The sequence below is a fragment of the Otolemur garnettii genome, unplaced genomic scaffold (genome assembly GCF_000181295.1).
Source record: "Otolemur garnettii isolate 467f Iridium unplaced genomic scaffold, OtoGar3 scaffold00022, whole genome shotgun sequence".
Taxonomy (NCBI): Eukaryota; Metazoa; Chordata; class Mammalia; order Primates; family Galagidae; genus Otolemur; species Otolemur garnettii.
Genome location: NW_003852417.1, coordinates 20,079,243 through 20,102,790, shown reverse-complemented (window position 1 = coordinate 20,102,790; position 23,548 = coordinate 20,079,243). Strand labels below are relative to the sequence as shown.

General features: G+C 48.2%; 1 protein-coding gene across 1 annotated transcript in view; it reads left to right on the top strand.

Annotated features, from left to right (window-relative positions):
• The window catches only part of ALK (ALK receptor tyrosine kinase), a 701,480-nt gene that overhangs the window by 604,444 nt on the left and 73,488 nt on the right, over window positions 1-23,548 (top strand). The window contains exons 9-11 of the mRNA XM_003787498.2: window positions 2,708-2,877; window positions 19,274-19,368; window positions 19,520-19,648. Of these exons, the coding sequence (XP_003787546.1) occupies window positions 2,708-2,877; window positions 19,274-19,368; window positions 19,520-19,648 (394 nt within the window). The remainder of the gene's footprint in view (window positions 1-2,707; window positions 2,878-19,273; window positions 19,369-19,519; window positions 19,649-23,548) is intronic.

Here is a 23,548-nt window from a genome sequence, read left to right as displayed (position 1 = left end):
TATGCCAAAAGCACGTTCCCAAAACTCTCTCCTCATAGTCAACTACCAACTTTTTTTAAATCTAAAGTATGGGTGAGAGTTTATGAACAATGTGACCCATTTTTGCCCACCTCTGCTAAAAGTCCTGCCCCTCATGCTCCCACATTTTCCTTTAAAATATGGTGTCTTCTGCCTCAGTGCCTCAGCCAAAAGGCCTGGGTAATACTTTGTTACATTATTTATCTTCTCAGTTAATGGTCACTATAACCCCATATGGTAGGTAAAACCATTCCCATTCTGGAATAGGAAACCAAGCTTCAAAATGAATAAATAACTTGACCAAAGTGCCAAGAACTCACTCTGAATCCAGATGTCTCTAATTCCAGAGGTCTTAGACCACTCTAGAATAGAGATACGTGCGACTCAGCATAGGTACTTGATAAATATTCACTGAATAACTAAAATGTTGATTTCTATAGGTTGTAGAAGAATGAGAATGCCTTGTTTTCATTTTTTTTTTTTGATAGAGAATGAGAAACCACTGAAGGTTGCTGAGTCCTAAGTCACAGATGGCCGTGATAAATGGGAAAATCTGACAGAGCTATATCGGGGAACTCAGGAGGGAGAAAAAGTGGAGAGGGAGAGGCACTCAGGAGACTACAGAAGGAGTCCGGAGAGTACTTTATAAAGGACATGGTTGCTCTGTTTTGTTAGAGTGATGAGGAAATGAGTAGAAGGCAGCTTGAAAGGATTCAGACAGAATGGACAGCACGGAACTGGAAGCAGCCGTCACCTCCCAGCTGTCCAAATGCGAACATCTGAATGGAAGTCCAGACAGGGCTGCGAGCCGGAGGGAGCAGGAGGATCAATCAAGTACAGGATATTTTCCAGAATGGGTGAATCCTGACCTGAATTGTAGACAAAGGAGGGGCCAGTAGGTAGAGAGATCCTCAGGTGCTGGAGAACAGAGGGCAGTAATTTGCAAGAGCAAGGACATGGGGACTAAATGGGCCAGCACAGAAACCAGTGAAGGATGCAGCTTCCTCTGAGATGGGAAAGGAAAAGAGGGCAGCATAGGTCCGCAAAAGAGAGAAGGAGCGCTGAGGGAGACTGGACCTGACCTGGCAGTTCCTTCTCAGTAAGGCAGGAACAGAGAGTTGGGGACTCAGAGCTGAGAGCATCAGCGTTTGAAGGAAAGTCTGAAACGCTCCCTGTGCTATATGTGTGTGGAAATCAACAGAGGATGAATAAGTACCACTCACCACACAGGGCCTTGAGCTTCACCAGTCTGAATTCACAGAAGTAGAAATCAGCAATATTTGGCCGTCAGGGAGCAAGAGGAGAGAAACCAGGTGTTGGGCGCAATCCCAAGCTGGGCAAGTGTGGCTTGGGTGGAGAACTGCAAGAGGTTTAGCAGGGGGAAGGTTGGAACTTCCAGTCATGGCATCCCGATGGCACAAGAAAGCCCCCTGAGGCCAGATAAAAAATTAACAGATTCACTCAATTATTCTAGAAGTTCTCAATGGAGATATGTATTTGGTACACCGGATAGCGCGAAATGGGATAGGTATTAGTGAACAGGCCACGGCTATAGACAGGGCCTGTAGGTCCAAGGTCCCAGAAATAAATCAGACTCAATGCCCAGGTGTGGCCTTGCTAGTGAAGGGGTTGTGTGCCACAGGGTAGGAGGTCTGTGGTACAGTAGCTCATGGTACTTAACCTTTTTAACTAAATTGTGAGGCAGCTATGAGTCAGGGACTGGGAGACAATGGAAAGGTAATTTACAGAGAAGCAGATATTCAAACAAGGAGAGTCAGAGAAAGGGGGTAGCACAGCTGATGAAAATTTTACATTTTTTCTGCAATAGCCATTGTTTATTACAAAAAATGTGCAAGCTCTGAACAGGAATATTTGGGGCAATAATATGATGTAGTTGTCCCAGGTTTTAAGTTTATGGATGTTTCTATCAAAGATAACACCTCTATCATCTCAAACCCCAAGACCAGAGACCCTGTTGATAGTATATACTGCCTCTGAACAAGACTGCTCTTAAACTTCCGTAGAAAGATTATTAGCTACAATTCCCTTTTAAATGTCTAGGGAGCAATGACAGAAACTTTTAATAAGAACAATAAAAACATACAATTGTGGCAAACTGGGCGTCCTCATCCCCAAAGGCAACCATATTAAAGGATCTGGAGATGTAGATTTTTCTGTGGCCTTTGCCAACCAATGTTCACTAGCATCAAATTACAGGGGCTCCAGTTAGCTGACATGTGAAATGACACCATTCAAATAAGATTATGAGAGTCCTTAGGGAAGGAATAGAAGTCTATGATTCCTGAATCACTAAAAGAAACTGAGTCAAAAAAAAAATCACTTGCCCAAGGTCACAGAGTAAAGAATCTTTGGCTACGCTTTAGGAAGTTCCGTTAAGACCCCATGGATCTTGATATCACTTCAAGGGCAGAATCCTGTGGAACTTAGGATAACATCAACCCAAACAGGGCTCCAAAACTGTCCATCAGTTGCCCCTACCCAGCCCCTTGAACTCTATTGAAAACCTCCTTGGGAGACAAGCAGGGCACATCCAGCTCTTCTTGCTAGGCTGATGTCAGCTGAGTCTCCAGCAAAATCCTTTAGGCTTCAGTTGAGAATTCTGGAAATGGGACCTCACATTGCCTTTTAACAATAACACCTCATTCTCCGGCTCTTCTCTCCCTCACAGCTCCGGATGTCCTGGCTTATCCGTGGAGTCTTGAGGGGAAATGTGTCCTTGGTGCTGGTGGAGAACAAAACAGGGAAGGAACAAAGCAGGACGGTCTGGCATGTTGCCACCAACGAAGGCTTGAGCCTGTGGCAGTGGACAGTGCTGCCCCTTCTGGATGTGTCTGACAGGTGGGCCTCTACACATCCCTCTCCACCCCTTTTCCTCTATCTGCCAAAGTGCAGAAGGGGCCATGTCTTCCCCACCACCACCTTTACACAAGACACACATGCAGATGAGGTCGCACACAAATGTGCACACAAAATATGAACGCTTGCATGTGCATGCACACACACAGAGTCCACGGGTTACCAGGAGCACAAGATTCTCCAGGAGATAACGGCGGTAAGAGGTACTCATCTCCCATGTCTCTGGTCTGGCCTGACTGGCTGCCTCCAGTATTTGTAGAAAGAATTTAACAACTCACATTACTCCCAAATAATAGTCAGGCTTTCTATGTAAGTAGCATTTTCTCTTACTTGACGGATTTTTAATTTCCGATTTGACATTTTATTTTTTCTTTATTAACAACAAAACCTGGAAGGTAGATAGGATAGACCTAACCATGGCTTCCTACTCCTGCTCATTTATAAGGGGGAGAAACTGAGAATAAAAGAAGGGAAGGGCCAGCCAGTTAAAATCAGAGTCAAGCCCAACTGAGTCCAGTGCTCCGTCGAGTCAGGTCCCAAAGGCAGGTTGATGAAGGCGGATGGCAGAGGAGTGCATCGGCCATGGATCCTGGTTCCCATGTGGATCTCATCACTGTGACCTTGAGCAAGATCCTTCACTTCTCTGGGCCTCAGTTTCCTCACCTTTAAGCTGAGAGGGTTGGACTAGATCATGGTTAACTCCATGTGGCTCTGAAATGGAGTATGAACCGCACTTCTCTCCCCAGGATGGCACCACTCTGCCACCTGCAGTCAGCCTGCAGCAAGCACAGCTAGGATGGAGGTGGTCCGGGCACAGCAGCACTTCATGACGCTGCTGTATCATCTGGAACCCTTCACAGTTGGTGTTGATTTGTCCCAGACTAAAAGAGGGGACAGATTAATGGAACTGGGGGATCTTTCATGGGCTGAACCTAAAACCCTACAATCCAAAGCAGCCTCTGTATTAGTCTCCTAAAACATATTCAAATTACCATCCTAATGGATCCACCTTCAAAAAATTAGAGCAAAGAGTTCAAAGCCAGGTGGAGCCTGATGCCAGTTGGCATGCAACTTTGTGAGTGCAAAGCTGCGTTTCAAAGTCTTCACCTACACCTCACAGAGCCTTCTATTTCCAAGATCTCATAACTGGATCTGTGCTGCCAAAGGAAGAAGGCATTGCCCCACTCTGAGCTCCAGCTCCCCAGTCCCTCAGATGTGTGTGGGTTAAAGATCAAAGCCCATGTGACTTTCAAGGCTCAGTGATCCCAGGAAAAATGGATTTAATTAAAATAAGGAAAGGGTAAAGTGTGGGCAGGCACTGCCCACTGTAAAACAGTCTTTTGGAATTGTGGGGGTTGTGTGCTGGGGCTGGAAAAACTGAGGATGATGCAAGAGCTCACCCTCCTGGGAGAATAAAGTTAATTTGTATGGTTTTAAGAGAGGGGACTCTCCTAAATCTAGCAAGCCCCCCCCCCATAGTCACTCCAGGGGATTTTAAGCAAGCACAATGTTGACGTGCACACTCATCCTCTAGAGTTTCATTTGAAAGAGACTTTGTTCTTAGCCTTCATCCTCCCTGTTAAAAGCTATTTGTCAGACTGACATTTCCAATATTGATACTGAAACCAAACTGTCTAGTGGGGATTCAGACAAAAGCCAGCCTGGTTTGATAGTGCCTCATGACCTAACGAGTGTGCAATTACAGAGAACAAGAGTGTTTCCATTCACAGGGAACCCGCACGCCACCGAGATGCTCTGGTGCTGGAAGCTGCCCTCCCAGAGCCAGAGATAAGGCAAGAGGCCTCAAGACCCAGGGCAAAGGGAGCTGCAGGAACATGGGACACAGTGGGTTTCACTTGCTAAAACCAAACTATTTAGTAGATTATAGACATGACTGGCCCATAAAACTAAAGAAGCACTTTGGATGAGAGAGTACAGGCTTTAATCAGATAATCCTAAGTTTAAAAACTGACTCAGCCACTTATTGTCATGTGACCTCAGCCAATTACCTAACCTTTCTGAGCCCCAGCATCCTCACCTATAAAATGAGGATAATAACAGTACAGATTCACAGGACTAAATATAATGACTATCAGAAGAATCTATGCATAGTAGGTATTAACGGATTTTATCTCCCATGTCTTCTATATCCTGTCCCTCAGTTAAGTAGCCTTAGTAATAAATTTTTTTTGAGACAGAGTCTCACTCTGTTGCCCTAGGTAGAGTGCCTTGGTGTCATAGCTCACAGCAACCTCTAACTCTTGGGCTCAAGTGATCTTCTTTCCTCAGCCTCCCAAGTAGCTAGGATTACAGTTGCCGGCCACGATGCCTGGCTACTTTTTCTAATTTTTTAGTAGAGATGGGGTCTCACTCTTGCTCAGGCTGGTCTTTAACTCCTAAGCTCAAGTAATCCACCACCTTAGCCTCCTCCCAGAATGCTACAATTACAGACATGAGCTACTATGCCCAGCCTTTAATAATAATTTATTAAATAAATAGCACAAATCACAACCACTGATCTTCCAAGTCAAGTTATATTCTATAAAACAGAGATAAGTCAGTCTCCTCCTAGGTTTGTGGAATCCAAGCACTTGGTGAACTGCCTGGCCCACACTAAATGCTAAGTCAGAAAAAACTACTAATAACAACTATAATATTATGATAGTGTCATCCCAGCTAATGCCTCAGAAGAGTCTGGCATGGCCAATTTAGCAATCATACCCAGGCTTACAGCTCTAAGATAAAGGTGGTCTTCTTATGAATTTGCTGTCTTCAGTGGTCTGTTGATTTCTCATAAAAAGAAGTCGCTCATGGAGGAGGGGCAAGAAATACCTTCTTCCCTCTTCCTTCAGAGTGAGTTTAGCCACAGATGCCCAGGTTGCCAGAAAATGAAAATGGGAGAAATGAGAAGGTAGAGGAAGAAAATAATTAAGAGAAAGAGAAAAATAAAAGGATTAAAAGACAAAGGAAAAACAACTCCCTTCCTCCCACCCCTGAGGTGGACATTAGCACCTGGCCCTACCTGCCCACATCCCAGGAGCCTACTTAGGCAGCCCAGGGCCTCAGCTATTCAGCACCTGCCTTGTGGACAGCTCCCCCCAGCACTGGTCCTTGAAGGTGGCAGGAACTTTATTCTCCACATTGTCCCACATCGCCTCTGCTCCCAGATTCCCCAACCTCCACACATTGCAACGTTGTTAAGGCAATTTTATTAAAGCTCAGAGGTTAGCCCTAAAGAGCTCCAGGGCTCTGGACACCAGTCATAACTCTTGAGCTTTACATAAATAAAGTTTTTAAACATAGAACTAACCATTTTCCTGTTTTGGAAATCCTCCCATGGCTTCCCATGGTTTTTAGACTGCCTTTCAGCCTCCTCAATGAGACCTTTATTTAGGCCCACATGTGATCTTCTCAACTCTACTCCTCCAGCACCCCCACATACACACATCTCCCTCTCTCACCCTACCCAGTAACCACTGAACTTCTTTTCACTCAGCTGCACCATGTTAAATTCTTACCTCCAGGCTTCTGTGCCTTCCATTCTCTCCACCTTTAATGCTCTTCCTTTACTTTCCATCTCTCTAAATACCACTCTTCCTTCACTTTTTAAAAAATTCTCCCCAGACTCCTAGACTATATATGTGCCCACAATATAGTCTTGTGGTTCTCGAAACATCCCTATAATAACTTGCCACTCTTTACTGTGTTTTAATATCTGAATCTACATTCTAACAAGGCAGGGATTATGCCTGCCTTTCATCACTGCTTCCTGAACCTCTAGTACCGCACCTAACATATAATATGCTCAATATATAAGCATTGACAGAATGAGGGAAATTGCATGTATTTCTAGATTCCAACTGAATGAGCTGAGAATTACACTTACTGGGATCCATCTAACACACTTCCTCTGTTCAACCTGTGTCTAACAAAACTGATAAAATCACTTTATAATAAATACTACTGTGAAATGTTCTGTATATCAAAGCAACACCTGTGTCCCATCAGATAAACCAAAACATCTGTTACTCTTGTGACAAGGAATTCTCTTTAGGGACTTGCCTGGTGCCTGTGCTTTCTTTGTCTCTGGTCACTGTCCCGTCGGAATAGCTTTATAAGAAAGACTTTGATCTTAATTGTGTGCCCTGGTCCTTGGGAATTGAGAGAAAGCTGAATTCTTGGAAGAAAAGAGCTCTGGGCAGATTGCACCTACCATAGTAGTCCTGTGGAGGCTCAGTGAATATCCGTAGGCATACAAAGGCTTGCAACAGGGAGGTGGTGATCCATGGAGAGATATTTCTTCTATCCATTTACAAAAATGCAAAATGGTAGAATTAATGCAACAGTCCGTTATCGCTATGAAATTATTTTAACTGTACAACCATGTAATAAAGAGCAGAGCTGAGCAGCTCCTGGAATACAGATAAATGCTCTCAAGGTAATTTTGAAGGACAGCACAAATTCAAATATTGGCTTGGTGTGTGCTTAAAAGTTATCTCATTCCTTTACACCCCCCTCATATCACTATTTTTCTCCCCTCTCTCTCCTCACTTCATCGGCTAACCCCACCTCCCCCATTCAATTGCCACTCTTTCTGCTGGAATTAATCCTAGCTTTTCTCAACATGGAAGTTCTCTCCCCCTATTCTAATTGTCAGTCTCTTGCAGAGACATACCTCTAGTTTTCCTCCGTATAATCACATTTCTTATTAAATTAACCACCATGTTCCCACACCCTCCTAAGCTTTGACATGCTTACAGAGCAGAAGCAGGTACTAAGTTCAACTCATTGTGAAATGGATTTGGAAGCACCATGGATCAAATCGTGTCCCACAAATCACTGCAATTGTACAGTCAAATATAAAGTACCAGTACATAACTTATCACACCTGTGTAGGCTCCATTCCCCAGCACTATCATTAGAAAGGCTTTTAGCCGTACTCTGTATACATAGTCTAACAAGAAAAAATGTTCCCTCTGGAGATATTTAGATTTCCTGCTCCTTTTGCATCCTTTGTCCTAAACCATCAGCACTGTGTTTCACGATGCGTCTTTCAAATGAGATGGGTTAAACTAAGAATTATGTCTTCATGTATTTAGACCAGAAACTCCAGAGAGCCAAGATTTTTTTTTCTTATTCAATTTCTATCATCTACAGAATTACCTCCGTGTTATCCAAGGTGCTATCAATAACAATACTCTCCCTATGTGTAGCAACTTTCTGTGATGAGAACGGCATAAGGGGATATGCTCATTTCTTATTCTTACCTCTGCAGAGAAGTAGTAGATACCAGTGAGTGGAAATCCAGAGATTTCTGGCAAGACATTGCAGGGCTAGACCCACCCCTGAAAGAGGTGGTGTTTGATCCATCCTTTTGTAAACTGAATCCTGGCTTCCTCGTAGAGCCACTGAAGAAAGACTTTGAAATGATGATGATTAGAGCAAGCATTTATTGAGTGCTTACTGGAGCCCAGTCATTGTAACAAGTACTTAACATGCCTTATCTCATTTCATCCTTAAAACAGCCCCTGGGGATAGATTCTATAATTAATCCCCTTTTTTATATGAGGAATCTGAGGGCTAATGAGGTTAAATAATTTTCCCTTAATCCTTAGGCTCATCTGCTTCCTAGGTACTGTCTGAGGAAATGGTGCACAGAGCTTTGTATGTGGCAGAAATCTTGAGAAATGGTAGCCATTGTTACTAACAAATTATTTAGGTTCTGGATTATTTTGAGGTCATGTCTCCTACTCATTTCCATTTAGTGTACTCCCCCCCCCCCGTTGCTTCATTCACCCCCTAAAATCCATCATTTTACTTCCCACCACTACCTCCCTTCCCACCACTACCTCCTGAAGAGCCCCCCCATCCTACCCTACCCTGCCTGCCCATTCCTTCTCTCATCCACCTGCTAGAGTCTCCTTTTATCCTTCCAGGTCACTATGACCCTCCCCACATGGGGTTTCAGGTCACCACTCTGCCATGCACTGTGCTGTATAGAGCCCTTCTCCACCCCCAGGTGAGCACAGCCAAGAACAGTCCCATGTCTAGATCCATTCCTCCCTCCCAGCTTGTCTTCCTCTGCCACAGAAAGTTTCAATTTGTAATTGTTTTGCCTCCAGCCATCCTCCCCCAGGCAGGGAGAATGCCTTTGAGGAGGAGCAAGTGTCAGTCCCCTGCCAACCCTACCTCCGGTGCCTGCTATGCTGACTGGACTGACCACTCCTGCACCTCCTCACTCTCTGCCCAAGTCTGCATCCCTCAGTGGCCCTGTGCCCCTTCCACAGTGCTTTGCCCCTTCTCTACCTGAGGTGCCCCCTCAGTCCCATACCACTGGGCAGCTGGGGCAGACATCATCCTTCATTTTTAAAAGAGAGGACTGAGGCCCTCAGACGTTCAAGAACTTGGCCTTACACATAGAGGCTCCTCTGGAGTGGCCCTCCTTCCCTTCCTCCCACTTCACCAGTGTCTTGTGAAGATTCTCAACCTTTAAAAACCCCCAGGCATTTACCAACCAACACTTACTGCCCTGTTGGGGACCAGGTGATGTACTCACCTAGATAAGAAATGCAGCCCCAGGTCTTGAGGAATGCCATCCAATCAGGAAGGCCAGCAGGGAGACGAGATAGGGACCTGACAGATCATGAGTCCTAGGGGGAAGGAGCCTCAGGAAGAAAGCCACAGCTGTTGGGGCTCCTCACTCAGCAGGCACCCCTCTGGTTGCCAGTGTTGGGTCATCCTCTGCCAGATGTGCCTCCCCTACCCCTGCCAACCCAGCAGAGAGCAATGACTGTCACCCCAGGTGGGTCTGCATTTGTTCTTTCATTCAATCATCATGCTAGGAATTTACCCCAGAGTAGCACACAGGCTCCAAATTGGGGGGCGTGAAGTGGGGAGGGGAACATCTGAACTACCCCCCAAAAGTTGTCAGACTGCCCTGAGTCCATAAACTCAGGCAAAACCTGGCCCTTCTGCCCAGGGTGAAGAAGACAAAAGGCGTTCTCCGCTCCTGACAGGCTGTGGCAGCACAAGCGTCCGTTCCCGGAGCTGCAGGGCCAGGGACTTGGTCATGCTTGTTGACCTTAGTTTGGGGCCGTTTTTTGAACTTTAGAAAATGGTGGTCTCAGGGGTAATTTTAGGTCAAGCAGGGTAAATTATGTTGACTAAACCACTGGGTCTTTCCCCCCAGAGGGCTCAAAACCCTTCATGTGCACCCTTGACTTTCCTCCCCTGCCTTCTCACCAGGCTGGTGGCAGCAGATCCCTGGCTTTGCTGGCAGCCTGTAAGGCTGAGGGGACATTGGCAGGGCTGTGGCTCTTCCCTGAGCCTGTGCCCTAGGACTCTTGGGGCTGTGTCTGAGGACAGGAGAAGAGGGATTACATCCCCATCGAGCAAAGCATACATGCCGATTAGCCTCATCATCTGAAATCAGACTGTAGTGTCCTCAGTTTGTTGGTGAGAAACCGTGGTTCAGAGTAGTCGAATTTTCTCAGAGCATGCAATTAGGAAGCAGAACAGTCAGGATTTCAGGCCCAATTTTCTAGCTCAAAATCCCACCCTCTTTCAAGTATCATACTGTCATGGTCAAAAATAATCTTCTATGAATCTCAGTGACAGCAGGAAGTGGGTATTATCACCATCGGCAGCTGGTGTGAGAGAACTCTGATTACAAAGCCTGGGCCTGGGCCGCCTGAAGACCTCATCAGGGAGGCTATCAGGTAGAAAACCAGAGATGAGATGAGGGTCCAGGCCTCCAAAGCAGGACAGAAACCCAGTAGTCAGTGAGCCTGAAGCCTGTGTATTCGGACACTAGCACAGGAAAACTGCTGCTTCCTCCCAGAGCACTGGACCACCATCCTTAATACACCCTGCCTTGCTGAGATTCGCCTCTCATCCCAGAGACTATACTTGCAGGAGTGTGCAGGGGGAAGGAGGCCGTATCTGTCAGGGAAGAGTCCTGCAGGGTCCTGCAGGGTCCTGCAGCCAGCTGATGAGGGTGATGTTTACCCATGACTCTGACCCTCCCCAATGGATCAGTTACCAACTCAACTAGATGCATTGAACACACCTGAGCGCTCCGGCATGTGCTATATGCTATGTGAGGGTGAATGATGCTACCTAGTGTAACACTGTACCTCCAGTCCTTGAGGCCATTTCTAGCTCCTGTGAAATAAAAACAAAGTGTGCTGGTTGGTAGGAGGCCTTCCTCCTGGTCACTTAGGGATGCGAGGCACTTCCATCCTGTGGTCTGCCCTATTCTCTGGCCTTGGAATCCTTTGCGTTCATCCAGCCAGTGGGCAAAGCACTTAGGGGATCTCACACAGGATGATTCTATGAGTCATCACTTCTGCTCCCTTTCCACAGGCTAGAACACTGCCACATGGCCACACCTGCCACAAAGAATGCTGGGGAATAAAGTCTAGCAGTGTGCCCAAATGAGAGAAGTGCCACCAGGGAAAAAAATGATATGATGTGTCAAGGAATAAGCCAGAGAATACAGCTCTCATCTCTGGGGGTCTGTAAGAGTGTCGCTTGAGAATACCACTTCCTCATTCAGCTATTCTGACTGTTCCTTGATCAGGCTTCTTCTCAACAAAGTCTCATAATTCAAGACCAAAATGAATTCCAGATCTATTCTAAGGTGTAAGTGTTCCATTCCCCAAATTTTACAATGCAGTGAAGTCTTATTTTCCAGAAGAAATCCCTCCAGATGAACATTGCCTTTCTAAAACCAAAAATAAGAAAGAAGAAGAAAGAAGGAGAGAGAGAGAAAGAAAGAGAAAAAAGATACTTTTGAAAGAGGCTTAAAACTAGTAGGACAGAGTAGGATAAAGGTTTATAAACTTGAACAAATATGATTAGCTAGAAAACACTTATTTTCAGAGTCCTAGATTTCATAGACAGAGATCATGATCCTGGTCACATACTAGAACCAGGAATCTGTATTTTTTTTTTAAGTTCCCCAGGTAACTTTAATGTGAAACTGCATGTGGAAGTCTCTGGCATAGAATGGCAGCTCTGGGTCTCTGGGGGAAGACTAGGGAATCAAGAAGTGACTGTCATGTTGTCAGCAAACATATACTACATATTAACCCTCACTGAGCACAGAGGGTGGGAAGGGATGTTGTACCAGCCCCTTGTTGGATCGCAGGACCTGCACGCTGGTGAGGACAGAAAACACCTGCTCTGAGAGGTAAAAGGGGGCACACCAGCATTGTGCAGGGTCCAACAGACCCTGGCCAGGGTTCAGATGGGGCAACGACCTGCAGGTACCTGAGCAGTCAGGGACCCATCAAGGAGAAAACAGGCTTACTGTAATCTGGCCCTTGGGGGAAATTTTAGATTGTATGGAAATGGAGAAGACACTGGCAAGTCAGAGAAGACCATCAGGGCAAGTGGGAGCTGTTTTCTGTGGATTCAAGAATGGGCAACTAGGTTGTGTCAACTCAGAGAGAGCCCCTTCCTCTGCTGCCTTCCAATGGCTCTGTTGGCACAGAGCAGCCAGGAGCCAACTTAAGTGGCCTTGAGCTACTTAAAATCATTAGGTGAAATGTATTAGGTCTGTCAATTTCTAAGACTGCCAGGATGGCAAATAAGGCATTTTACTCACTGCCCATTAACAGTCTGTTACCTGAATGAGATTGTGCATTTTCCTAGCTGTAGGTGAGCAGCTCCCACCCTTCAAGAACAGGGAGAGAGATAGGACCGGCGGCTCAGCATGCAGTGTGCAACCAGGCATTGATATATGCAAATCAAACACTCATAACTCTGGAAGGATCTGGCCCTGTTTCTTTCTCAGAAAATATCTCAGATCATTGAAGCAAGGAGTAGATTAGCAATACTGAGCTTTAAATCCTATTTCTAACACTGAGTTCCTGTGATGTGTGGGACAAGTTGTTGCTTTTGATTGCTAACTTTCCACAATCAGGAGTGCAAAGCAGTGAGACAGATCCAGCCCGTGAGCCTGGTTCAAGAGGCAGTCTCTCAAAATGGCACAAAGTGAACCTCTTTCAAGTTTAACAGGATATCTAGACCTGCTCAAGACTTTCTGGATAATGTCCACAGCTTGGCTTACAAGTCAACAAATGTGTATGTTTTTCCTAATCTTTTAAATGCCTCCAAAAATGTAGCCCTGTGTTCCCAGCCCTCCTCTCCCTAGTTACAAAGTCTGGAATTTAGGGGATAATTGGGCTTCTGGTATTTGAAACAAGGGAGAATCAATTCTACCTATGCTGCCTCTGGAACCTCATCAATGCTCATGACTCCCACCCCGGACTCCACACAGACCTCACACACATCTGTGTGCCCACCTCAGTCCCACATCTAGGTTTCCAGCTGCCTGGCTGGCGTCCCACCCACACCTTCAGCCTAGCCCCCACCAGTGCACCCCACTCCTAAGCGATACTTCTGTCCATAACCCCACCATTCTCCAAGAAGTTCAGTCCTTCTAAGTATTTTTTAACTTCTCTCTCGCTGCCCGAATGCAATGTTCTTCCAACTTGTGTAGGGTCTAGTCTAGCTCCATAGGGTGCAGAACTAAAAAGGACTTCAGCAACCCCCGGGCCAGTAAATAACAGGAATTACATGGCTGATCAAAATGCTCAAGAACAAGGTGCACGCCTGACACAGCTCCATCCTCCTAGCCACAGGCACAAGTGTCAGTCAGACTCCCAGTAGGTGCTCAAATACTCTTTGCCCGAGGGCAGAGAGGGATATATGTAATTTGTATCAGCGTTGAGGAAGCACAGGTTTGTAATAAAAGTATAAAACAGGGACAGTAAATTAGACTCTTTCTAGCTAAGGGAAGGCTTCCACTGAGGAAATATTCATGTTGCACCGATTTCTTTAAACCAAGATGGCACCTTAGTGACTCTCTCGGGATCCTGCTGAGTCTATGGCCCCCGTTCTCACTCTACTTTTTGAAACTCAGCCCCCACCAAGCACACGGCTAATTCATCCTCATGAAGGTGTTCCTTGCGAGGGAGAAGGGAGGTAGAAGCCACACTCCTCGGTCTTCTTCTCGCCGTTGGAAGTGCTGCCCTCTCTGTTGTCATCTCAGCCTTCCAGGCCACAGTGAGTGGTGACAGAGGGCAGAGGAAATGTCCATGTGTTCTGAGATGCAGGAGCAGACAACCAGACTCTCTGCAAGGAAGGAATGCGGGGCTTCCCAGTTCCAGACAGCTCTCCACATCCCCAGTTGTCCCAAGGAATTTGTTGTAGTGTGGAGCGGGCACAGGACTAAATGAGATAAAGAAGTCAGATGGTTCTGAAAGGGACCGCTGGAAAAGTGAGACTCAAGAAGCCTGAGCTCTTGCCTCTGCTGCTGTCTCCATATGGGACCAGGCAAGTCAAATCATGCTCCCAAGAGGTCCCTACCCTCCTCCTTGCCCTTGCTTTCTCTCTCTGTCTGCCTCCCACCTACCCTGCACACACACTCAGCACATTCCAGCCTAGAGTCTGGCACCTCCCCTGCTGGGACAGGGCTCTGGGAGGCAAGATCCTCCCTTGTACCTTTCCCCTCCAAGCCCAGGCCCAGCCCGGCACAGTCCATGAGACACAGATGGAGAGAACGAAAGCAAGACAGGAACTTGCCAGAGATGGACCTCCGGCTGGTCCAGGGGAAGCCCCTGCAGCATTTCTAACTGGCGACATGCCAGTGCACACGAGGGAGCCAACATGCTTTCGTCTCAGCCCCTGAAAGCAAACACAGAAAGCCAGTGCCCGGAGGCCTCGAACTGAGAATGGCAGAGGTCAGAGTGATTCTGAGTGCTTGCTCAGCCTGTCTGAAAGTCTGTTTTCCCTCTTACATTCCAGAAAGGCTCCCTTACCAGGCCTGATTCATTGTGAAAGACCTTTAGGGCCCAGGGCAGTCCTGGAAGCGGTATTATTGGCTTTTTCCCAGTGTTCCAGGCATCATTATGCCCAGATGGGAAACCAAGTCAGGAGAAATTACTTCTGATAGTGAGACCAAGTGTGAGGGATGCTACCAACCCCCAAATCCGGCCTTGAATGTCCAGCCTGTCCCCACTTCACTGTGTAGGGACCAAACATTCCTAGAGCCAGACCTGGCCTTGGTTGGGGTTGATGTGGCCAGAGCTGGTCCCAGGAATCCAAAGCGATCCATCAGCCCCTCCTCTTCACCCGGGAAAGAAGTCAGTTCCTTTGGATAATAAGACAGACATGGCAGGGCTATCTCAGCACACACATTATTCCAATAGACATGCACACCGCCGCCCATGCTTTCTGACAGTCCATTTTAGAAGACTTTTGCCCAGCAAATCAACTACACAGTGAGAAATTGGAGAAAGTATTTTTCCTTGGCAGTATCTGCCAGCTCTCTCCTAAGCAGCCAGAGCCCAGACAAGCCCCAGCTGCAAACAGGATGCAGAACACTGCCTCCTCCTAAGCCCACTACCTGGCCGAGGAGGAATCTGAGACAGGTGCCCAGACGGCAGATGCCTTTACCCAGTCCAGCCACTCTTCCCTGCTCTCTCCCTCCAAAGTGTGGCTATCCCTCAGTCCACGTTCAGACACACACCTTTCTGTCAGCTACTTAAAATCATTAAGTGAACTTAATTACGTTTGTCAATCCCTAAGGCTGGCAGGATGGCAATAAGGCGTTATATTCACTGTCCATTAACAGTCTGTTGCCTGAATGAGACTGTGCATTTTCCAAGCCGTACGTGAGTGGCATTCACATTTCCCAGGCAGAGATCTTCCCGGTGAATCTGGGAGGCACCCAATTCCAATGCTGCCCCTCTAAAGCTGGCCCACTGCCCAAATGGCCACCTCCCAGATCTTTACTGGGCCAAGTTTCAAAGGGCCGCTCTGCAGAGCTGAACAAGACGAATCAGGGTGGACGTGTTCTCTATGCAAAGCCAGCCTCCAACCAAGATCTCTAGCCAAGTGTGTCTTAACAAGCTCCAAACTCTACCGGCTGGAAAAAACGAGAAAAAGCAACGACAACCCATGCAATCAAAAGTGTCTTCTTTAGAAAAACAGAAAAAGCAGAGCAGGTATGAAGTATTAGGGGGCAGTACGTAAAATATCTACTACTAAGGACAGAAGAGGGGAGGCTCCCTGCCATGTTCTTCATATACAGACTGGTGAGAGAGTGGGAGGACCCCCCACCGCCCAGGCAGCTGACGCTTCCCTTCTCCTTGACCAGGCTGCCCACAGAGAGGAAGGGGAAGGCTCTTCTGGCCTTAGGGACTCAGCATCCTTTCCCTACCAGGGCTGAAGCTTTGAGGCAGGGCAATGGAATAACCTGTGTGTTCATTAGAACCACCTGGCCCCTGAAGTCTTGGCAGAGTAAGGTATCAGGGGCCTTGCCTTCCCAAGACCCACAATGTTTGCTTGGCACATGCCAGAATGTTCCCTCAGTCCCAGGGTGTCCAGCTGGCACATCCAGAATTTCCCTCAGACCCAGAGTGGCCACCTGGTTCATGCCAGGTAAGTGGTAGAACTCAAAACCTGAGGCCACAGATGACTTGTACTTTGGGGGCCTTCCACAGGAAAGAGTGGTTAGACCAGAAAGGCTCCAAGAGACTTAAGGAAGGCTTGCCCATCTCTATCAGGGAGAGGGTGCATGGAGCCAGGAACACCTCCTTCTCACCTTGAGGTCAAGAAACGACTCAGGACCAGGTGCCATCCACAGTAGAGAATCCTGAACCCAGGTGGCCCTGGCACCTACCTGTCTCTTGACCAGCTCCCCCAGATTATTCCTGTGACACCTTCCCTGCCCCATCCCTGCCACCCCAGGCCCCTCCCCAGACTGCCTCTGCTTCACCCTGCCCCTGCACCTTGCCATGCCCCACCTTCATCCCACCTGTTCCTATCCTGCAGCTTCCAGAGTCCGGAGCTATAGGGAGAGTCTAGCAGTGTGGCCCCTGGGGATGTGACAGAGGCAGCGTGGCATGTTTTCATGTCGCCATCTGATCGAGTCTTCCTGATTGTTATGAGTGTTCCTGACTTAAAATATGTGCAATTCCCAGTGTCAATCAAACTCCTTTATACAGCAGCTGCCACTGCCATCGCCTTGCAGAGCACTTTAGAAACTCTTCTATTTAGAAGCCATTCCAGCCCCGCCTGCATCATCCCATCCATGCTAAGAGGCCCAGTGGCTGTTAGAGAACTTCACAGCTTTGATCTCTCAGTAATAAGGAAGGAAGTACAGCGAGTGCAGCTTCTCTGGAAGGGCACATTTAGGGGCTAGCGGGGAGTCCGTTTCCCTTGCCCCTCGGGCACATGCATGCCATTTGCTTGCTCACACTCCTCAGGCATTGAAATCAGTGCCAGGCCTGGCCCCTTGGCCCGCAAATGACAGATTAGGGGATGATGGCCTGGGTGGAGAAAGGTGGGCTGGGGGCCCTGACTCCCTGCGGTGCAGCCGCTGTGCCTTCCTAATGCCTCACCAAGGAGCAAGACGCCTTCTATTCTAAGAGCCTATTTTCTTGCCACCTGGAAGCAGCATTTTCTGAATGTTGCATCTGCTTTAATGAGGGAACAGTATTAGAGCCCTGGTTTTCCGTTGAGAACTCCAGGCCTGGGCTTTATCCAGAGCAACCAGGCTCAAGCCAGGAACTCATCTATGAATTGTGTCCTCTGCAGAGAGCCAGAGAAATGATGGTTACAGCTTGCCAAGGCTCCTGAAGAAAGAAAGCTGATGAAGTCATGTGAGGCATGTGTGCAGAAGTGCCTCTCATGCCATCACCCCAGCCTTTCTCTTGCATCCTCCCATGGTCTGCAGCCCGTGCTTACTAATCCCATCATAATTATCCTTAAAGAGGTCTTTGATTTTGCCACTGTCTTGCTAGAAACTTGCTATGGTTCCCATTTTCAATGAAACTCTTTGGCCTCTGAATGTCCTCATCATCTTTACCCTCAACCCTACCCCTCTCACCCAAGGGAGACAGGCCTATCCTACCAATGTCCCCTTCCACCAGCTCCTCTGCTCCAGACCTCTTCTCCTCCCCCACCCCATGCCCAAATCTTTGAGTTCTTCTCCATCTTCAAAACCAACTTAAATACCACTCTGTGAAGCCCTCCCAATCTCTCCATCCTGGTGGACTTTCTCCTTCCTCTGAGCCCCCATTGCACATTTCCTGCTCCTTCACGTGGTGTTGACCTCTTCCCACCTTATTCTACACTAACGATCACATGCCTCCTCTCTCCCCTGTACAGTAGGCATCTGGAATGCAGCATTCCTATCTGATTGCCTTAGAATTCCCCACAGACCTAAGGTAGGACCCAAAACATAGAGGAAATGCAGATAGGTGCATATCAAGGTTGAATGAGAGATGCCTCCCACAGGCATAGTCCCCAGTGCCAAGGGCAGGACAGGGCATCCTCAGGCTGCCCACGCATCTCAGAAAACAATTTGGGGGTTCTCACTGGGCACTTCTCTTTCCACACCCAACCAACCGTCAGCCCTCCTTGCTGGCATGTAGACTCCACCATGAGGAATTTGCCTGTCCATGGCTATATACAGCAGATTCAGGCATTTTGTCTTCAGAAGAAGATTGACTTTCAGGAAGGTGGGAAAGGTTTTGAAGTTTCTCAAGAAACTCTCACTGTAAAACAGGAAAGGGCTGGCTGACTGATAGCCTTCCAGGGAGATGATTTCCCGGGAAACAAACAAATCAAGGCTATTTTTCTGTTTATCTTATTGTGAAGACTTCCCTGGCCATAGTCCAAGGACCTGGCCCTGCAAGGCCATGAAAGAGCTGGAAAGAAACTATATTTCAATGGATACTTTATGACCCCTCTGTGTTGGTTACAAACACTCCTTGGGGTTATCATCAAATCACTTTATATTTCACAACCAGTTGGGCAACTTCCCGTGATGCTGGACAAGACCCAGCTGTGCCTAACCAAAGGCTTAACCCTTTTGTTGCTGGTAATTGGGAAGCTCAGGGGCATCAGGGAAGGAGCCAGATTGCCTGAGCAACAGGTGGTGGGGAGCACTCAGGGGACCCTGGTTGGTACAGAAACATTTCAGTATTTTCATAAATACTTTAGCCCCACTGAGGAGCCCCAGCTGAATATGATGGCTACTCATTTCCAAATACCCTGACCATCCAGAAATCAAAAGTATTCTCCTCCAGTGATCAGAAAATCCTGGTCCCAGACTCCATACTCCACACTGGACTTAGGGGCCAATTGTCAGCCATTACATTATGGAGCAATACTTTGGAAGGGGAGGCACTGTGTGTCGCAGAGGTAGGGGAGAGGTTGACAGCTGTCCACTTGCTCTGCTCTGGGATTAGGAGAGCTGACATACTGAGCCAAGGGATCAGCACGCGGGTGCTGGATACCAAATCCTAAGACACCACCAAGCCCATCTGTCCCTCACACACATTCCTCTTGCTGTGTGCAGGTTCTGGCTACAGATGGTCGCATGGTGGGGGCAAGGATCCAGAGCCACCGTGGCTTTCGACAATATCTCCATCAGCCTGGACTGCTACCTCACCAGTGAGTTCAACCTGCCCCAGCGCTCTGTCCCCCCAGCCCTGCCAAACCTCCCTCGCCTACTCCTGTCTCTCTCACCTTTCCTGGTATGCTTCATTTCTCTCTCTAGAAATGAGCCTCGCCTAACTTAGCCCATGGGGCTTTTCTATTCCAGTCAATGGGGAGGACAAGGTGCCACAGAATGCAGCACCCAAATCAAGAAATCTGTTTGAGAGAAACCCAAACAAGGAGCCTACACCTTGGGAAAATGCACCCAGACAGACCCCCATCTTTGACCCTACGGGTAAGTGTTCCGCTCACAATTCCGAGCAAAGTAGTGTCTTATTGCAAACAGCAGAAGAAAGATCCGTGCTATGATCTGGGGTGGGGATGTATGACTAAAGACTAAAATTGGAACCTGTGGAAGAAACACCACCTATAGTCTGACTGTGGGGCTCCAAAAGGAAGCTGATTCTTATATTGCCTGGGCAAAGGAAGCTCCTGGAAGTTTGTACAAAGAAACAAGTTTCCTCTATGCCTGGGGAATACTCAGGGCCCACCCGAATGGGAGAACCAAGCTGGTATTCCTTCCTCCACTCAGTTCCTCGGAACCTCTGCCCATGCACTGAACAAAGCAAGCCTGAGCATTGGATATCTTTTCCTCCTAAAGACAGTTGGGCCCAAGGCCAAGGTTATCTATTGCCCAATGGCAGGCTACCCCATCTTGGCTAAATCCTTAAAAACTTCTGATTCAACATAGTTCCCCCAGAGCTTGAATCCCCTCAAAAGCCATTCTGTTCAGCAGTCCTCAGGCCAAGACTTCTCATGGGGCTCTTGCAACTTCAAAGCAGGTATCTGCAGCCTCTAACTACAAACTGTAGGTGCAGCTCCCCAGCCACTCTCCATGTCATGGAGATTCTCTCAGGATCAGTCTCCAAACCCAGTATGCTCCTGGTGGTTATCAAGCCTGGGCCCAGAGAAGCTGAGCCAGGCTTTCCAGACCCCACACCAGCAAGACAAGGAGTTCCCTCAACCGGGCTTTGGTGCCTGGGCACATGAGGGATCTTCCGATGTGGCAGCCTGGAGAAGCAGGTGTTCAGCAGGCTGCCTACCTGCACTCTTTTTCCTTTAAAAGATGTGTCTATGTCCAAACAATTGGCCAGGCATTGCGACTCACGCCTGTAATCCCAGCACTCTGGGAGGCGAGGCAGGTGGATTGATTGAGCTTAGGAATTCAAGACCAGCCTGAGCAAGAACGAGACCCTATCTCTACTAAAAATAGAAAAAAAGTAGCCAGGCATTGTGGCAGTTTCCTGTAGTACTACTTGGGAGGCTGAGGCAGGAGGATGGCTTGAGCCCAGGAGTTTGAGGTTGCTGTGAGCTAGGCTGATGCCATGGCACTATAACGTGGAGCAACAGTGAGTCTCTGTCTCAAAAAATAATAATAATAATTTATATATATATACAAGATCAATGATGAATCTCTAATTTCTACTTATAATGTGAAATCCTGGTTTAGTGAAAAGTATAAGAAAAATACGTTTACACTTTTGCCACTAAATTCATCAGTTGTCAACTTATTAACTAGATGTTAGTCTTGCTTTGTCTTCAAGAAAATGTTTTCATTTCTGTCCCCTGAAAAGCTGCCCAAGGACTAACTCTCAGCCTTTCTTGATTCCTGTGTTGATCTAATCCAGCTGCCAACACCCCTACTCTCTCCTCCTCTTACCTTTAATTAGACTCCCAAAACATCCTTCCACTTTCCCCTCACAGAGGGGAACTTGACCTACTAACTTGCAGCTCTCCTTAGCTCCCACTCGGCCTTGTGGCTCATGGCAATGTCTACCCTGAAGGGCACAGCTTTCTACTCATCCCCTCATGCACCTCCCTGCCACCTAAGCCCAGTTATTCACCCCACTCACTCCTTGGCTCTGGGTCAACTATGACCTCCCTGCAATGAATTCAGGAAGTTTATAAATCCAGGAAAGAGGCCAGCCTTCCCCTTTTAGTGTGCTAAGTAAACACATCCACAGCCACCTGCCCAGACTACCCACCAGCACTGATAACATAGTCAGGACTCCAGAAACAGCTACTGAACAGTGGGCAGCTGGGTGTTTGGGCTCAGATCTCAGATGTCGACAGCCAGCTCCTCTGCAGCCAGCATTTAGGAAACAGCCGTCTATCCTGTGTGACTCCTGGGTTTATTGCCACATAACTCCCACAGTCCCTAAAAGGCTAATCGATAAGGGCCTGCCCAGTGGCCAGTTGGACTAATGAAATCATGCAGTGGCTCAAAAGCAGCAGTGACTCCCCCACCACCTCCAAATAAAATTAGAAGCGCGGGGCTGCCTGAGAGGCTGGAGAGGACAGCAGCTGGAACGCAAGCCTCCCCCACTGGTAACATTACCCCTCCCCCTGATCCCAGCCTCAGAGCAGGACGTAGGCGGTAGCTATAAGTCAGTGTTCGGTCTCTCTTCTGGAGTGGCGCCAACTGAAAGGGAAGAGGACATTAGCTAAATACATCCTTGGGCCGACACAGGAGCCACATCACATACCCGAGGCTTCTTGAGAAGGCTTCAGGACACCAAATAAAGAGCCACTGCCTTCCTAAGATACCCTGCTGCAGCCAGCTCCCCCCAAGGCTTAGATCTTCTAATCTCACCTGGCCACAGATCCCTATGAGCATGTGGGGGGATGTCTCTGCTTTCTTTGGGGAGATTTATTAGAGGCAAGTCCATCTTTCCCCACCATCCACAGAACAATGTCCACTGAGCTGCCTGAGCTCAGCCTCCTGGTTGGGGAGAACAGGCCACACCTTGGGCCCCGGCCCCAGCTTTCCCCTACACCCTTCCTCTGGGGCTGGTCCTGCAGTCAGAGCTGCAAGCACAACCCAGATCAGGAGCTCAAAGAGCTCCCAGCCTAGACAGGGAGGTCACAAGTGACCAGTGATGATGGCAGAGCAAGAGCCTACACCAGAGAAGGCGGAGGAGGGCTCTGGGAAGAAGCCCTCGGGCAGGGCCACAGCCGCTCAGGGATAACAGCCTGGGTCCTCCACGCCTAGCACTGCGTGCCTACAACAGGGACAAGGCTGACCCGGGACTCAATATTTGGGAGCTCCTGGTCCAGGGAGGAGAGTGGCCTGTGAGCAGCAAGGTGTGTCTACAAACCCACACTCAGAGCTTCTACCTGGGAAGCCCATGGGGAAGGGGAGGGCCAGGCCAGGGCGGGGAGGGAAAGGAAAGGAGCTTCAAGTGAGCCCATCCACCCAGAGCCAGGCTGTGTCCACAGCTGGGGACAGATGCTGTTGTTATCAAGTTAGGGATAGGGAAATGGTGTAGGAGAATTTAAGAGTCCCATGGTTGGCAGGCAGGGTGCGGGGCCAGATGTCAACCTGAAGTCTACCTTCCTACACCCAGCTCAGCTACCCCCAGGTCTCAGAGTCTCCGAGGGGAAATAAACACTAAAAACAGAAAAGAACAGCTATGAGAGAGCCAGACAGACACCCCTGCATGGACGTGAACAGATCAGCTCCCAGCCCTTCGACAAAGAACCCAGGAGACAAGATAATAAGATTTTCTTTCCAAAGTTCAGCGCTGTCAGTTTCTGCTGGAACAAGGTGGCTGGTGGCATTTCCACTACCCTCCTGGCAGGGGTTAGAGCAACTCCTAGAAACACAGAGGCCCTATGGGGTCTTTTGAAAATAGTTGCTCACAAAGCTTCCGAGCTCCCTAAATGCTCCTCATGTCCCCAAGGCAGCCCCTACCCACAGATGAGGGACTCCACCTGACTCTCTGGGCCTGGGGGTTCCCTCACCTCCCAGCACACGGAGCAGAACTGAGCCTCGAGGGCAGCAGGCAGGGGAGAGCACAGCCAGGTTCTTCACGCGGTGTTCTCGGAAGACTCAGGTCACGTTTGCTAATCAGATGAAGAAGCTAGAAAGAGAAAATGGGGCCAGTATTAAGTCCAGGGAAAATTACATTTGTCAGTTTTGCGCTACAATTACACCAACCAAATGGTGGGTATAATGCGATCACAGGGCTGCAGAGCCAGGTTTCCCTCTCTCTCTCCCTCCCTCTCAGTCACTCTCTCCCTCTCTCCTCTCCACCTTTGTCTCCCTCTTGGGTGACAAATATTAGTAGGGCAGTGGTGCAAGCTCTTTCCCTACACAGCTCAGGTTGAGGACTACAGGCCCCCAGAGCCAGTG